The sequence below is a fragment of the Mustela nivalis genome (genome assembly GCF_964662115.1).
Source record: "Mustela nivalis genome assembly, contig: HAP1_SCAFFOLD_1882, whole genome shotgun sequence".
In the NCBI taxonomy this organism is placed as follows: Eukaryota; Metazoa; Chordata; class Mammalia; order Carnivora; family Mustelidae; genus Mustela; species Mustela nivalis.
The window spans coordinates 35,427-53,000 of record NW_028134782.1 but is presented as its reverse complement, the minus strand read 5'-3'; the positions used below and the strand labels follow the sequence as shown (position 1 = coordinate 53,000).

The following is a 17,574-nucleotide window of genomic DNA, read 5'->3' as shown; positions in this document are numbered from 1 at the left end:
TATTTGATTCTTTTTTTTTTTCCTTTTAAAGATCTTATTTATTTATCTGACAGGCAGAGATCACAAGTAGGCAGAGAGGCAGGGAGAGAGAGAGGGGGAAACAGGCTCCTTGCTCAGCAGGGAGCCCGATGCCGATGCCAGGCTTGATCCCAGGACCCTGGGATCATGATCTGAGCCTAAGGCTGAGGCTTTAACCCACTGAGCCACCCAGGCGCCCCAGTGTATTTGATTTCTTAAAAGCGAGTTGAAAAAGAGTAAATGTCAGGGAAGTGGTACCCGGGTCTGGTCCAAGGACCGCAGTCCTATTGAAGGATGGGGTAACCAGACCCCAGGGGAAAGGAACTCAGGGTGGGGCAACTTCTGTAATGGTCGCCTGGAGACCAGCTCCTTGTGGCCTGGGGCACCGCTTCCTGTGGGCGTGCTAAGGGTCCTAGGAGGAGATGAAACCGAGCTGTCCTGAGTCCTGGGTGCCCTGCCACCCAGGGCAGCCTCTACCCCAGACCGGACTGGTATTTTTAGCACACAGGCACCCTGCGCAGCCTCCTACACTCTGACCAAATTTAGAAATCTCCAGAGGTCTTTGCACTTCTCCGCCCTCGGTAGGAGCAATGAATGAAAAGGCCTCCAGATGCCAGTCTGGCTAGAGCCGGCGTTTGCTGGGTTCGCTCTCTCTGCGGACTGGTCGGGAAGCCCGAGATTTGTCTGGCGGGGAGAGAAAGCAAGCTGCATCACGGGTGTGGTCTGGGGCAACTTCCGCAAAAGCACAACAACCCCCCCACGTGCGAGCGTGTCTGGGCTGCAGAGCCAGGAGAGGGGTGTGGGGGGCGGGGGGCGCCCCCTGCCCAAGCTGCTAACAGCTTTGCGGGGGGGGGGGGGATTGGGGGGGTGGCGCTGGAGGCTGGGGACATGAGGAACCCTGTGGGCTCTTATCAGCGGTTTATATGTACCGTTTCCTTTGTTAAAACAAGTCTGTGTTCCTTCTGAAATTTGAAAACCTTGAGCACCAAAGGTCTAACAACATCCCGAGACTGAAAAGGCTCAAACTGAACGTTTCTAAGGAATTTCCTTGAACAATGGCTGCCAAGACCGGGAGTAGCAGACCCTCACTGTTTCTGACAACCACCCTCCTCCACCCTAATCACCCCGAGGTTCCCGGGGGCTCCTGCTGCAGGCTCGGGTCTTGGGGTGCTAACCCCACCTCCAGCCACGAGGGAGGGGCGTGGCCACGGCTGGCCAATCAGAGCCCGGCATGTCCCTGGCTCTCCAGGGCGGGGGCTGGCCTCTAGCAGGGAAGTGACTGTTAACATTGCTGGAATCCCGAAACCCAAAACCCTTTGCTGAAGAGTTACTGAGGAACCTCCTGTCCCACGAACCCATTCATTCCGCGCTGGCGGAGCTTGTCTGACGCTTGTCTGAGTCGGGACTGGTCTCTGGGAGCAAAGGTCTGATCGCTGAACGGTCAGGAGTGTTGCATGCCGGTGGTTAAACATGGCCAATATCAAAATTAAATGACATAAGTTTATAAGTAAATGAATTATATTAAAACCAAAGGTAGTAAATACCCAGAACGAATCACTCACTCCCCGGCGTAATTCACCACACTTGACTATTATCTATGCCCTTGGGGCGATTTACCTCTGTTGTCTCTCTACAGTCGAAATGCCCCACTGGTGTGTGCCTGGGCGACTCTTCCCAACTCCACACCCAGGGAGCCCGCCGGTAGCTTGGAATCTGCCGCGGATGGAGTCCTTACCCTACAGGATCTGGGAAACCCACCAGCAGGGTTCTCCCACCCAAAGCCGTTGCTAAACACCAGCAGAGAGGGGGCTGGATAACACATGCAGGGACCCGTCTGTTCTTCAGGAACCCCAAGGAATGGGAAGGCAAGTGAGCAAGCATCTTCAGGACCAGAACCACCCTTTATCTCATTTAGTTTTCCCAGCATCTCCGTGAGATGCTCCGTTTATGCGTGTTGATTGACTTGAGGAAATGAGCATCCAAGAAGTCAGGGGCTTTGCCTGAGGTCGCCTGGGGTGGGGTGAGGAGGTGGGCTCAGCGGCTGATCCTGAGCCTCACCAGGAGTTAGTTCTTTTTTGAGCAGTGCTCTCTGACCCCTGCTGACTCAAAGGCCCTGCGGGAGGCTGGGCCAAAATGCCCTGGGGCCCGCAAGGAAGGTGAGGCGGCTCCTCCCAGTGGCCCTAATGTTCAAGGCCTCTGTTTTGAGCATTCATTTCTTGGCAGCTTGCAACTCTGCAAGGTGATCTCAGCAAGTGCACTGGCACAGCGTTTGATAACACGGAGTCCCAAGTTGAGGGGGGCGTGGCTTTTTAAAATACACGCAGCTGAAACCAAAAGGACAAACAGACAAAGCCACAATTCTAGTTGAAGACCTCAGCACTCTCCACTGTAAGCTACTGAAAGAACAAAAAGACAGAAAACCAGTAGGGATACAAAAGACCCGGACAGCACTATCAGCTTGACCTAACTGGCATTTTAGAACATTCCACCCAACAGCAGGACACACATTTTTCTCAAGTGCACACTGAACGTACACCAAGGTAGACCTTTCTGGACAATAAAACAAATCCTAACAGACTGAAGAGAAATGACAGTAGATGAAGTGTTCTCTGATCATAATGTAATAAATCTGGAAATCACTAACAGGAAGGTATCTGGGAAATGAAATTTAAACATACTTCTAAGTAACCCAAGGACCCAAGTGGGAATCTCAAGGGAAAGTAGAAAATATTTTGAACTGACTAAAAATAAAACACAACATATCGAGATTTATAAAATGCAAATAGAGCAGTACTGAGAGGGAATTTTATAACATTGAGTGCTTACATTAGAAAATAAAAAATGGTTTCAAATGAATTACCCAAGCTTCTACTTTAAGAAACTAGAAAAAGTGACCAAGTTCATCAGAAGGGGTGAAGGGATAAAGATAAGAACTGAAATCAATGGACTTAACATCAGGAAAACTAGAGAGGAAATTAATGAAACGGAAAGCTAGTTCTTTGGAAAGATGAACAAAATGGATAAGCCTCCAGCCGGAATGGTCTGCGGCAGAAAGAAAGAAGACAGAATTAGCAGCGTTAAGAAGGAAGGAATTGCTGTAGGCTCTCCAGACACGACAAAGATAATAAAGGAATATCACAAGCAACTTTATTCCCTAGAATTTGACAGCTGAGATGAAATGGGCAGATGCCTGAAAGACGTCAACTACCCAAGCCTGCTCAGGCAAGAATATGCAGCCATATAAAAGAATGACATCTTGCCGTTTGTGACGGTATGGATGGATCTAGGAAGTGTAAGGCTAAGCAAAATAAGCCAGACAGAGAAAGATAAATATCATGTGATTTTACTCGTCTGTGGAATTTAGGGGGAAAAAAATGAATAAAGCAAAAAAGAGACAAACCAAAACACCAGACTCTTCAATAATTACAGAGAACAAACTGGTGGTTGCCAGAGGGGAGGTGGGTGGGAGGATGGGTAGGAATAAAGAAAGGAAAGAAAGAATATGGAATAATCCCATAGTTATCAAAGAAATGAAATTCACAGTTACAACTTTCTAATAAAGAAAAGTCCAGGTCAGGTGCCTTCACTAGTAAATACTACCAGTCAGGGAGGAAATAATCTGAATTCTACACAAACTCTTCTAGAAAACAGGCTAGTGTTACCCTAATACCAAAGATACTGCAAGAAAACTGTAGACTAATATTGCTTGTGAACATAAATGAAAAAACTGCTCAATAAAATATTATCAAATCAACTCTGGCAAAATATAGAAAAGAATACATCATGACCAAGTGAGGTTTATCCTGAAATGCAAGGCTGTTTCAACATTAGAAAATCAGCCAATGTAACCCATCATATCAGCAGATATAGACAAAGCATATAATCATCTTAATTGATGCAGAAAAAGCATTTAACAAAATGCAACATTCATTCATGATGAACTATCAGCAAACTGGTAATGGAAAGAAGTGGCCTCAACCCAATAAAGAGCATTTACAAAAAACTTATAGCTAACATAATGCTTAACGGCAAAAAGTTCAATGTTCTTCCCCTAAATTGGGAGCAAGGCAAAGATGTCTGTTCTCAGCACTTCTATTCAGCGTCATGCTAGAGGTCCTAGACAGTGTAATATGGCAGGAAAATAAAAACAGAGACAGATTGGAGAGGGAGAAATAGAATTGTCTCTATTTGCAGATGGCATGATTATCTACACACAAAACATAGAGGAATCTGCAAACAAACTAGTAGAACTTAGCATAAGTGAGTTTAGCAAGATTACAGGATACAAAGTCAATATGCAAAACTCAACTGCATGTTTCTGTACTGGCAATGAACAATAAGAAATCAAAATTTCAGAAACAGTACAATTTACAATAGTACCAAAAAACAAAACAAACCAAAAAACCATGAAAAAAATCGATATAAATCCAACATCTGTTCAAGATCTACATGCTGAAAACTACAAACAATGATGAAAGAAACCAAAGACCTAACTAAATGGAGAGATATACTATGTTCATGGATTGAAAAACTACATTGTTAAATGCTGAACTCTTTCTAAAAGGATCTGTGAATGTATAGCGCCGCACAGTCTCAGCAACATTTTCTTGCACAAATCAACAAGTGTATTTGTCAGTTTATAGGGAGAGGCAAAAGTTGTTGGATAACCAAGACAATTTAGGAAAAGAAGAAGAGTGTTGTTAGGACTCACATTTTCTGTTTTGCTGCTTACTCTAAAGTTATAGTAATCAAGGCAGCCTGGAACTGATGAAAGAAGGCTGGATCGGTGGCAAAGAACAGAGTCCAAAAATAGAGCCCCACATGTGTGTCCAATCTGCTTTTGACACAGCTTCCAGGGGAATTCAATGGACAAAGGATAGTTTTTTCCAGCAAGGCGCACTGGAACAATTGGTCATCCTCAGTGAAAAAAGGAACCTTGATCCACACCTTGCAAACTTGACTCCAAATGGATCACAGACTTGATGGCAAAGCATAAAATTTTAAGACTTCTAGAAATAGACCTATGGAAAATATCCTATGATCTTGAGTTATACAGAGATTATCTGTGCCACTAACAGGAGGATTCATCAAAGATTGGATAAATTTGACTTCATGAAAACTTGTAAAAAATCTGCTCTTTTGACAACACCATTAAGAGAAGGAAAAGACAAGACATGGACCCGTGAGAAAATATGTGCAAAACATATGTCTGATAAAGAACTTGTGTCCAAAGTCCATAAATAACCCTCCAACAACCCAATTTTAAAAAGGAGCTTAAAGATCTGACCATTTTACCAAAGAAGATATGCAGATGACAAAGAAGTCCATGGGAGGATTTTCAAAATCATAAGTTGTTAGTGAAATGCAAATTAAAACCATCATGAGATACCAAGGCATACCAATGAGGATGGCTAAAAACAAAACAGGGCACACCCTGACAAAACCAAGTGATGGTGAGGCCGTGGAGAAACTGGAAGCCTCATCTGCGGCAGGTGCATCCACTTCGGGAAACAGGTCGGCAGTTTCTTATGAAATTAGACATACAGCTGCCTGGAGACTCCGGATTTTCACCTCGAGAGAAATGAAAATGCGTGTTGGTGCACCAGTGTTGACGATGGCTCCATCCATAATCGTCCCAAACTAGGGACAACTCGCACGTCCTTGAGTTGTGCAAAGATAAGCCAACTGTAGAATTTTGCACTAAGGAATCTGACCCAGAAATGGAAAGGAAGGAGCTAATGATCCAGATGAGAGCGGGGTTAAGTCTTGGAGGCGTTCTGTGGAATAAGAGAAGTGAGACCCAAACATTCCTTCTCTGCAACACACTGGTAGTGACAAGGGGGACATAAAGAGATCAGTAGTTGCCGGGAGCGGGGAATAAGGGATGGCTGGCTCCAAGCCAGACGGAGTGGCGACATGCTCTGAGTTTTGACCCTGATGGTTACATGACCATGCATTTGTCCAAACTCATAAAATTGCATACAAAGGGGGGAATTATGCTGTAATTTTTTTGAAAAAAAATTTCTTTTGAAAAAAATAGAAAAATAACTAAAAAAAATTTTTTTTCTCCAAAAAAAGGTAAGAAAAAGAAAAAGAAAAAAAAGTTTCTTGTAAAATGGCACTAAGAAGTTTTCTGGTAACCATTTGACTTAGATAAAAAAAATCTGATTAGTTACCTAATTTGCAGCTGACCATCATTTGAAGGCCTCACCTTCCCACAACTAATTTTTGTTTTCTCATGGAAATTTTTTTAAAACAGAAAAGTATGAGCACATTACCTATCTGGACACATCCAGCGCTCCATGCTGAGATCCTCCTTCCAGTCAAAATGAAAGGCAGAAATAATTTTTAAAAAAGATCTTATTGATGTATTTGAGAGAGAGAGTAGGAGAGAGAGCGGAGAGCGCCAGCAGGGAGGGGTCAAGGAGGGGCAGAGGGTGAGGGACAAGGAGATTCCCCGCTGAGCGGGGAGCCCAATGCAGGGCTTGATCCCAGGACCCCGAGATCATGACCTGAGCCCAAGGCAGACGCTTTACCGACTGAGCCCGCTGGCACCCCTCAAAGTGCCTGTGATAATTTTTAAGAAGACCCAGCTCCTCTCTTTCTGGAATGGGTCTGGGTGACTCAAAGTGGAACTTCGCCTCAACACAGGACAGAACAGTTTGCCGGGTCAGACAAGTGCATTTTGCATCGGCCAGTCCATCTTGGGCGCGCTGTGCGTGATCCATGTCCGGTCAGCTGGGGAGGGTCCCTCCCGCGCCGCAGGCAGAGCCCCGATCCTCTGGCCACTTCCCTTCCTTTCCCATAAGTTACGCTCTGTCCCTGTCAAACAGCTGTCACATTCGCTCCCCGGTCACTTGAGTGTGTGATCTCAGTGCTAACGCACAGAGGAGGCCCAGCAAATTCCACAACACGGGTCTCGGGTCCCTCCCAGAGCTCTGCCTTCTTCCATTCCTTCTGGAACAAAAACCAGTTGACAGGTCACCAGAGAGATGCTGAGTCGCTCTCTCTGGGTAGAACCCCCTAGAATGAGGTGCTTAGGGCCTGGCTACTGAAAGCATCCGTTTTTCCAACATTTGTGAGAACAGGGAAGGGAGCAGCCTGGAGAGCAGCTGCCCTTGGCCCCCTCCCATCCCCCAAGAGTCTAATTCTGCAGGCCTGCAGGGGTGTGGTCCAAGAGTCCGTATTTTCCGCAAGCTCCCTAGATCATCCCAACACCCGGAGGTTTCTGAACCACTGTTGTGGAGGGTCTTGGGGGAACTGGAAACTCCCCCAAGGTTGATGGGATCAGAAGAAGCTCACGTGTGTTGTGTGGCCAGACACACGCAGGGCCACGACTCCGGAGGAGACCTGCTCGCCAAGGCAGATGCAGTGACCAGGTGACCGGCACAATGACAAGCACCTATCCGAATGCCAGGCGATGCAGGATGCTGGCGCTCGGTGCAGGTGGCCGCGGGAGCAGTCCCTGGAAGACCCGGTGGGAGGGCCGCCCTCTGGCCCCTGCTGCAGGCGGGGACAGCAGCTCCTTCCCCTCCCTGCAGACTCCCTTCTCCCAGCTCCTCCGGCAAACTCTCCGGGCTGCTGGACCGGGCGGCAGGGGAACAACAGGGCTCTTCTCAGTTTCTTAAACATTAACCTGCATTTAGAGTGGGCTCTTCTGAGGGACTGGACGTCCCATCGTCAGCACCGGGATCATTCATACGGGATCGTGCGTCCACATCCTCAGGATCATCTTCTAAATTCCAGGCTGATGAAGTCAACAAAGATCAAGGTCAGCCACCGTGGCCCCGTTCTAGGGGACGTCATGGGGGGCGCGGGGGGTGTGCTGACCCTGTGGTCTCTCCAAGGTTCGTCCTGGGGGTCCGTGCTCCAGGGGTCTCACTGCTAGGTGGGACACGTGCATCCGGGAAGTCTAGTTTTCTCCACCTGCTCCCAAAGTGTCCTACTTTCAAGTACTAGTTTTAAAGGAGCTGGCTTCCGAACTCCGGGCCGGTGTAATGATGCTCCAGGGCTGGGACAGAACAAGGCTGTTCATTCCTGGATTTCCTTTAAAATCAATTTTTGAACTCCCGGCGGCAGCCGTATTTAAACCCCTCTGTACCAGCCCCAAAGCTGGGCAAGCCGCTGTAAGGCAACTTCTTTTTCCCCCCGCTTACGACAAATCGTTTAACTGAGACCATAGCTGTTTTTATCGAAGGGAAAAATCCTAGAATCCCTTTTACAAGTATTTTGCCTGTATTCCCATATAATTTCAATGTTGCAAGCACCTTACACTCATTTTGGGGGGAAAAGAAGTTCTCAGGCTCTGAATTACTAGCTGAACTTCTCCCCACGAGCAAGTGCGTGTTTCCAGTTTCGTTTCCAGGTGGCCATTAAGGAACAGGCCTGCCTCGGGAAAACACAGCATTTCCTACCAATATAGCGACTGATGGCTGATTGACTTAAAGTAATGCATTGTCTAGCAACATCTTTTCTGTTATCATTGGACCGATTCCGATAGCTGAGGCCTAAGGATGTGATTATAGTAACTATCAGGGTGAGTCTTTTAATCAGCGACCTTTGGACTCATATACAAACTGTCATATTTCATTAGCAGGAAGTGACAGCTCCAAGCTGTTGCAGCTCATTGGCTTGCTCCTCTGGGGAATATTGCACGGAAAGGGCTATTTGCAGTCATCCTCCATGGTCTCCTGTGGCCGGCTTCCAGCCACGGTGGCTCAGTTAAGAGGGCTTATTTTGTTTTGTTTTACCAGTTTTTGGTCCCTGCGAGCACGGTGGTGCCCCATGTGGGACTCTCTCTGCAAATGCACAGAGGAATCAGCGTGTGTGTCTTTGGAAATCCCAAACTGTGCATGCTCTAATACAAGGATGCATGGAAACGAGGCTCTCATCACAGCCGTGCCTTGGAAATGACACAAAAGCTGCTAGAATAGCATCGTGAACTAGGCGGCCGCTTCAAGTCCGTATTTTGTCAGATACACTCGATTAAAAATCAGCTGTCACAAGGAGACGGGGTCAGGGGAGACAGTCGATTCTTTGAGGCTCTGACCGGACGTGTCTGACAGTGCTGCCCGTTGACGCTGGGTTGTCCTACCGAACGCATCCACACGGCTGGTCGGTAAGCTTCTTGACGGTTACCAAAAAGCATTAACACTTCTAAAAGAAAACAATATCTGGAAAAGAAGAGCTTCTTGCCATTTTCAAAGGCTGGGCACTTTGGAGTCTGAACTGCTCCCGGCTCCCCAAACCTCTCAGTGGCTGACCTGGGACAGTGTGCGGCACCCGTCAGGCCTTCGTACAGCAACGCTGTTGTCAAACACTGTCGTAATCCACACACCCTTCCCCCCAAACAGAGACGTTAAATTGTGCAAGAGGTGGGCATTCCAGAACGGTTTCCTGCTGGATCGCAAAACCGTTGTAGGGCGTTCCAGAAACGCAGAGCCCAGCAAAGTGGCCTCCCGCGCGACTTTTGTAAAGGCCCCTTCTCAGCCACCTCGAGGGCACGAAATCCTCACGCTCTCCTGGAAGTCAGACCTGCTTTGGGCTCATCGTTCTGTGTAGGACAAAATCCATCAAACTAACCGCCAAGGCTTTGTTCCACCTCCCCATCCTCACCAGTCTCCAATAGCGGAAGAGTCTGTCCCGAAGCTGGAAAGGAAAGAAATGCCTGCCCTCTTGTGGGGACGACTGTCCCTGCTCCCGCTGCGGAGATCCGTGCGCTCGTGGTGCCCTAACTTAGGACCACGGGAGCTTCTCCTCCGGTCCGGGTGTCTGTCTGGTGGGAGTCTGGGCACATAACCCAGTCAAAGCCAAGCTTGCGCACTCAGCCCTGAGTAATATCTATCTCATCCGGGCGTGCTGCGTGCAAAACACTGCGAATGAGCTAGAAGGTACCATGGAAGTTTTTGGTGGTGTTCAGATACAAACGGGGCTTGTGTTTTCGATCATGTTTCTTTCTAAATGAGACAAATTTAATTGTAGTAACATACACAGTTAAAAAGAAAATGGGCTCTTTTAGCCATTTCTGTGTGCAGTCCAGGAGTGTTGAGTACATAACATTGTTTTGCAAGAAGTCTCCAGATCTCTCACTGTCTTGCAAAACGGTAACTCTATCCCCGTGACACGCGGCCTCCCGGTTCCCTCGCTCCGGCCCCCCGGAACCACCGTGCAACTTTCTGTCACGATGAATTCGATGATGCTGATGCCTGCGCGGGAGCGGAATCGTGCGGCATCTGCCCTTGGCGTCGGGCTGATCCCACCGCACGTCGCATCCTTAAGGTTCATCCCTGTTGTAGCCGGGGCCAGAGTTTCCTTCCTTTTTAAGGCTGAATTATGTTCCCCCGCGTGGATAGCTCACATTTTATCTGCTCGTCCACAGATGGACACCCGGGCTGTTTCCACCTTCCGGCTGTCGTGCTGCATGGTGGGTTATTCTGCTGAGCCCACGGGGGTACAAGTCTCCCCCTGAGACCCTGCGTTCAGTTCTTATGGGTACATAACCAGATTGCCGGCTCAGATGGTAATTTCGATTTTTAATTTTTGGACGACCCCCGCTGCTCTCCGCAGTGGCTGCACTTTCCAGTCCCACCCACAGTGCCCAAGGCTCCAAATTCTCCACCTCCTGACCAGGCAAAGGGGACATTTTTTAGACCCATCATTCACAGGAAACAAAGACAGCAATTTAAGTCATTTCATTTTATTGAGTTATGCAAAACAGCTTCAAACAACAAAGACGGTGTTACAAAAAGTCCAACAGTCACAATAGCATACAATAAACTATAGAATTTAAGCCTCATTATGTGAACTCAGTTAATTGGCTCTGATGAAAAGAATACAATGCCCTTCCAGCCGGCAGGGCCTCTACGTGTTCGCTTGACTCGGGGCTGCTGGACTTTGAAGATCAGCAGATCAGCATTTTAAGAATTTGAGTTTAGTTAACCGGATGGGGGAGGTGTCCTTACACAATGCACCTGTGTAGCAAATCATCCTGACGCACGTGTTTACTGTCTCCCAACTTTATTTGCCAATAACATCTCAGTAAAGGCAAAAAACCAGAATTGGGGACCTATGGATGATTTTAAACTAGGGGGAGAGACGTTCAGAACAAACAACTGCTTCGCTAAGAAGAAAAGAATGGAAAAAATATATCATTATAAAGATGCGCGCTAGTTAATTTTAAGTACTTGAGGCATTTTGCATGCTGCTCAGAGCTGAGAAAAGTCTCTCCAACTGGCAAAGGAGAAATACCAATTATAGGGCATGACATGCTAAGTACAATTTCTTCACAAGTAAACATTTCATTATCAGTAACATTTCATTGTGTTTCTTTTCACTCTGCCACTTACATAAAAAAGCATCAACAAAGTAGTTTTAGTAAAAGAAGAGGGTGATGAACTCTATCCTAGTAGGTGACATCGGAATGTCACTAGGGAAATTTCATACCTGCCAGAAAACATAATTTAGGAAGACTATAAACTCTAAAAGTGAACCTTGCTCATAGAAACCAAAGTAAAATAATTACGCATCACCATCTAGTCTAATGGAAATGTTTTCATCTCCTACTCAGCTTTTTCCCCCCACAATATTAAGATCTTTTTTTTTCCTGAATTTAGAACTAATTAAGAATATTACGGTAACTTTAAATTTTTATGGAAAATTCATCTGTATTCAAAAATGATATAAAATTAGTTTTAAAAGGGTTTAAAAAATCATAGTAGAAATAGAAAGGGTGTGTGCAATTTAACATAAGGTATCTTAGCTTTGGCTGTTGGCTGGAGGACTAAACAGTCTGTATTGACAGCTGAAATAACCAGGTCCCCCCCAGACCACTGCCCATTCATGGCAGGCCACCCTGCCAATATCAAGTGAATGAATTCATAGGTTTGAGGTTTTATCCTCCAAGTCAAGATATGGGCCTCTTATAAAAGACCAGTATTGCTTTTTGAACTATCCAGGACAAAAAAAAAAAAAAAAGAAAGATAGAAAGGCAAACAATTCTTGGCACTAACCCCAAACTTTGGAAAAATTGAGACCCTCCAGTGTCGTGAACTTAATTGTTTCAAAGAAGACTCTACGAACTTCTAACTCGTTGAGCAGGTAACCGCTGCAAACGGGAACTCTCAGTCTCCATGGCTCAGCCGTCACAGGTCACTCCTTCAGGCGGGACGCCTCCGTAGGGCACAGGAACCACCTCTCCCGGGCACTGCTCCAGCCTCACAGGGGACACCTTCTTAGCGGCAACTTCTTGGGGGAAGGGCACAGGGTTTGGGAAAATTTAAAATAAAGACAAGAAATCAGTGCCTGTACCTTTTGGAAATAATCCCTCAATGTTGAACATAGCAAACATTTTATTTTTTATTTTTTATAGTTTTTTTTTAAAGTTTTTCATTTATGTGATAGAGAGAGATCACAAGTAGGCAGAGAGGCAGGCAGAGAGAGAGAGGTGGAAGCAGGCTCCCTGCTGAGCAGAGAGCCCGATGCGGGGCTTGATCCCAGGACCCTGAGATCATGACCTGAGCTGAAGGCAGAGGCTTTAACCCACTGAGCCACCCAGGCCCTCCATAGCAAACATTTTAGACAATGATTTTTTTTCCCATTTACAAGACATTTGTATAAATATTCGGACAGCACCTATGAGCTCCAAGGGTTCTAAACCTCGGCCCTCTATGCTTTTAAGTTTGGATGATTCTCCGCTGGGGGCTGTCCCATGTGTTATGCAGTGTTTGGAGCAGCCCTGGTCTCTGCCCACTGGATGCCAGAATGTTCCTCCTCACTCGTGACAACCAAGAACGTTTCCAGGCACTGCCGCATGTTTGCTGGGAAGTGCAAAGAGCTCTGTGGGAGCTGCATTCAGCAGAGAGCCCCGTGAGAACCGGGGCTCTCTGCTGAATGCAGGTCCCACAGAGCTCTGCAGTGGCCGAGCCGCTCACCTGTCTTGTTTCGGAGCTCAGGGGATGATGCCACCGGAACGAGAAAAGCCCGCTGCTCACGGGGCGTTTGTCCCTGCTCCCGGCGAACCCCCAGAGTCGGCTCGGGGTCACACATGGGGCTGGGCCCCCACCGCGGGCCACGCCGGGATCCGTAACCATTCCCTCCCACCCTCCAGCGGATTCTTGTCGGCACAACTTTGAAACTTAAAACTAGATGGCTGTAAATCTGATTATAGTTGTCCCCCTACCCAGTTCCCAAATGACTCCCCGAGAACACCCAGGGAACGTCACTGGCTGCCCACGAGAAGGGCCGACACAGAGCCCGCGCTCACCAGGGCTTCTTCACCTGTTGGTTCAAGGTTGTCTGAAGGTGGGTTTGCTTGTGGTTTCCTGAAGCATTCTGGGGCGGGGGGGGGGGGCGAGGGGAGAGCACTCAGACCCGGTCTTGTGTACGCAAAGGAACTTGGACTTGTAGAGACCTACCCCGAAAGGCCGGGTGACCTACAGCTGACCCACCAGCATGGCAAAGTAGAAGCCAGACCACCATCCAGATAAAACAGGTTAAAAACCCCTGGAATGCAAATCAAGTATTTTTTGCTACTATAAACCAGGTCACAAGTTTCCATTCATCCTTTGCTTAAGGAGCTGACCATCCAAAATACGAGACATGTTTTAATATGCCCATTTTTATCACTGTCCCTTTTTAAACCTATGAGGGCCTTCCCATTTCTGCCCTTCTGGAAGGCGAGCGTCCAGGGCGGGCAGTGCTCTGCGTGCCCTTCGCAACCAGGTCTGGGCAATGCTCCGGTTTCAAATGCCAGCAAAAGGCCCATCGGGAGAGGCTGTGGGTACGGACCCACTTCTCATCTCTCTGATTTTGTTCTCATTTAGTTCAGGGGCAGCGTCCAGGAAGCTCAGCGTTGACACAGGCAAGGTGCTGCCACCCAGCCACAAAGGCCACGGCCAGCGTGGAAGCAGGTGCACTTGAACTCTGCTTCACGGCCAGCAGGTCACCAACCAAGGGTGACATTTTCAAAGACCCTTCTGTCTCCAATTATTTGATCTTCTGGTGAAGAGAGAAGTTGGCCAAAGGCTTTTAGAGGCTTGAATAGATGATCCAAAGAAAATACTGCATTTAGGTGTCAAGAGAGCCAGCAGGTGTCTAGCCAAGAAGTCACACATTTATATGGACAATCTGGAGTCCAACACAGAGTGTGAATCCCAGTAACCTGGTCCCTGGATCTCTTTAAAGTGGTCCAAAGATTTGAGTTGGGTCTCACCTGTTTTTCTTCTCCGATAAAGGGCTGGGTTCGGTATTTGCCTGTTTGGTTAAGTGGGAATGAATGTCCCCTGCCAATGCCAGGCCTGGTGTGGGCTCATGGGCCAAGCTGCCTTAGGGGAGCTCGGCGCAGGTGAGAGCTGGCGCTTGGTAAACAATCACACAGACGTGTCGCTGAGTACCAGGTGGGGATGTGCAAAGCAGGAGCACAGTCCTGGGCTGTACGTGGGGTGGGGCTGACCTGGTCGGGGTCAGAACCGAGATCTCCGGGATCCAAAGGTGAGATCTTGGGGATCCATGGGGGGAGTCAGCAGGAATTCCAGGCAAAGGAAAGAGGGAGTCTGGCCTGGATGGAATTGGGGGAGCAGTTGGGTTGGGGGCCTAGACGGTGGGAGCGGTGAGCCAGGCCCAGAGTCCCGGTCTTCAGAACGCTGAGTGCACAGGGAAGGGGTTGAGGTGGTCGATGACGGGTAGCGGGGACAGAGGGGAGAGTCCCTGAGATGGGGTCCCGGACATCTTGGGGAGACAGGGTGGACCCGGTCCCACGTCTGTGGCCTTGAGAAGTGGGCGAGGGCGCTGCCAGTGTGTCGTGGCCTCAAACACCAGCACAGAGCAGGGTGGCAGGAGAGAGCGAGGCTGAGGGTGTGAAGGACAGTGACCCCGTTGGAGACCACAGAGAGGGGATGCTCGCCAGGCAACAGGATATTTGCTCCCGGTCTGGGGAGGCTGCACAGGGACTGCCGTTCCAGATCACCAGGGACTTGCTGCGGGAGAGGGTAAGGGCTGTGCACGCAGGGGGGGAGGGGGCACAGGTGCGGACACGGGCGCAGGTGCGGACACGGGTGCAGGTGCAGACACGGGCGCAGGTGTGGACACAGGCGCAGGTGCAGACACGGGCGCAGGTGCGGAAGTGAAAGAGGTGTGGCGGTGATGCAGCTGTGGACGCGAGGCGAGGTAGGAGCACAGGTGGGTAGGAGGAGGAGAGAGGTGGAGGTGGCTGGGGGAGCGGGAACACACCAGGAGGACGAAGGCACGTGGAGCAAGCAGGAGGGACTGGGTCAAGAAGAGGGTGACCCGTCAGCCGTGCCCTGGCTGCAGAGCAGGGAGAGGCCAGTGGGATGTGGTAACAGGGAACCTCGGGGGACCTCTGTGGTGTGAGGTGCAGATGCAGGGGCCCGGGAGGCGCAGGAGTGAGCCCACCGTGAACGTGATGGGAGTTTCATGGGCCAGGGAGGGTGGGCATCGTGCGGGGGTTCATTTTTCCTTAGGACACCTGAGTGTGCTCAAGACGGGCAGGTGGGGGCAGGCTGGGTGCGAGCGACAGGCCGGCGGGAGGGGGAGGGGGAGGGGACACGAGGAGGTAGAACAGGGAGGCGGGTGGCAGGCAGAGTCCCCACGGGGGCTCAGACCTCAGATGGGGGCGGGGGTGGTGTGGGGGTGGGAGAGATTCCTCCGGAAAACCATGGAAAGTGGTGTTTTAGGACATCGTCAGTAAAAAGACAAATCTGGTCCAGGCTGGCTCTGTCATTTTTATATCTGTCCTGGGGCGCTCATCTCTCTCCTGAGTGTACCCTGCAAGCCTGTGCCTGCGGACGGAGAAGCCGGGGAGCTGCGGGAGGACGGCCGGAACTCGGGTCCCAGCTCCGTCCCGGGGGGCAAGACGCGGGAATGTGGAGGAAGGTCTGAACAGCTCGTAGTGCCCCGTCCGGAAGAACTCCAGTCTGACCACCCGCCTGCCAAGCACGGGGACTGGTCAGTACGAGCAGATCTCAGATACCCCATGGGATATACTCACCCTAAACAAGTATCCGTTGCTCATCCGAAATTCAAAGTTAGCTGGGCAGCCCTGATTTTATCTGGCAGCTCAGAAGCAAGGAACAGGCTGTCTGGTACCCAGAGGAGCATTCACGTCAAGCACTGGGGCTGGGATCCAGACATAGGGGATTTAAGAATGAGGATGTCGTGTTCTGTTTGTTTTCGCCGTATGGCCGTATGGTTTCCGGTCATGCCCTTCAGTTCAAAGACTCTCGTAGGACAGGAATGGAGAACGTAAGAGATTGCGTCCGTAAGAGTTAGGTCTGTCCCCTCGTGGAACAGACCCTTTCACAGGAAAGACGGGACACAGGCCCTTTTTGTTCTAACCTGGGAACCCACGTCTGCTCCCCTAAGGCCAGCGATAAAGACTGTGATGCCCACAGTGGCCCCAAAGGACAGAGGTCCACATCCTAACTCCCCAAACCTGTGACCGTAAGCTCATGTGAAACAAAGGTCTGTGACGATCTAATTAGGTTAAGGGTCTCAAGATGAGATCATCTCAGATTTTTCAGGCACTATCTCCAGGGACAAGCGTCCTTGGAAAGAAGAGGAGAGACAAGAGGGAGGAAGGCTGGAGGGAGGTGTCCACAAGCCAAGAGAAGCCTGGAGCCACCAGCAGGAAGAGGCAGGAGAGCATCTCCCCAGAACCATCAGAGGGAGCACAAGCTCTTCTGACACCTTGAGTTAGGACTTCCAGGACCCAGAGCTAAGAGAGAGTGAGCCTCTGTTGCTCTAAAGCCACTCAGTTTGTGGCCACCACCACAGCAGCCCCAGGACCTTTACAGGCACCAGCCAGGTTCAGGCAACAGCCTGTTGGCTTAAGAGGGGGCAGCCTTCCGCCTCGGGAGCCAGTCCCGCCAGGAGCCCCCGTGACGGGTATGTGGAGTCCACCAGGGGGCGCTCTGCAGCTCAAACAGGTGCAGGAGCCACTGCGCCCACTGGGCCAGGGACCACTCCCACCCCTAGCCGGGAGGTGTGCAAAACGGATCTCAAAACCTGCCTGAGGTGGTGGGGGAGGCCACAGAGTGGGCCCAGCACACACTGGTGCGTCCCCTGCACGGTAACACTCAGCGCCCAGGCCGTGATCCCAAGAAAATCACTCAGATTAGAACCGAGGTTGTTGAAAACGAGTTACCGTCTTCCTGGACTGCTTCTTTTCGGACGGCCAGCTTTCTCTTGCTTCTTCTCACTTTCCCCGAGGCGGCCGGCTTTCCTGGCCCCGCGCCACACTTCGCCGAGTGTCTCTGCATGTTACTCTGTTGGAGGAATGACACAGGGCACACAGCGGGTCAGCAGCACGGACAGAATGCCATTTAGAATCCCACGGGTAAAGTCCCAGCCATTGGAAAGCAGGGAAACCTGCGCCGGGTATATTCATCCATTCATCCTTCCTTCCTTCCTTTCTTCCTTGATACTTATTTACTCTAAATTGAGAGAGCGAGCAAGTGCGTGCGAGTGGGGAGAGGAGTGGAGAGAGAGGGACAAGCGGACACGACACAGGACTCGATCCCATGACCCTGGGATCACGACCTA

At 49.7% G+C, this 17,574-nt stretch overlaps 1 protein-coding gene across 2 annotated transcripts in view; it reads right to left on the bottom strand.

Moving 5' to 3' along the window:
- Window positions 1-10,731: 10,731 nt before the first annotated feature.
- Window positions 10,732-17,574, bottom strand: part of CTCFL (CCCTC-binding factor like) — a 29,217-nt gene continuing 22,374 nt past the window's right edge. Inside the window, exons 10-11 of one of the 2 annotated variants that reach the window (XM_082750802.1) lie at window positions 17,177-17,297; window positions 10,732-12,261 (exon numbers count right to left, since the gene is read on the bottom strand). In XM_082750802.1, the coding sequence (XP_082606928.1) occupies window positions 12,152-12,261; window positions 17,177-17,297 (231 nt within the window). In that variant the 3' untranslated portion in view covers window positions 10,732-12,151. The remainder of the gene's footprint in view (window positions 12,262-17,176; window positions 17,298-17,574) is intronic. The other variant, XM_082750803.1, reaches the window with a different exon arrangement.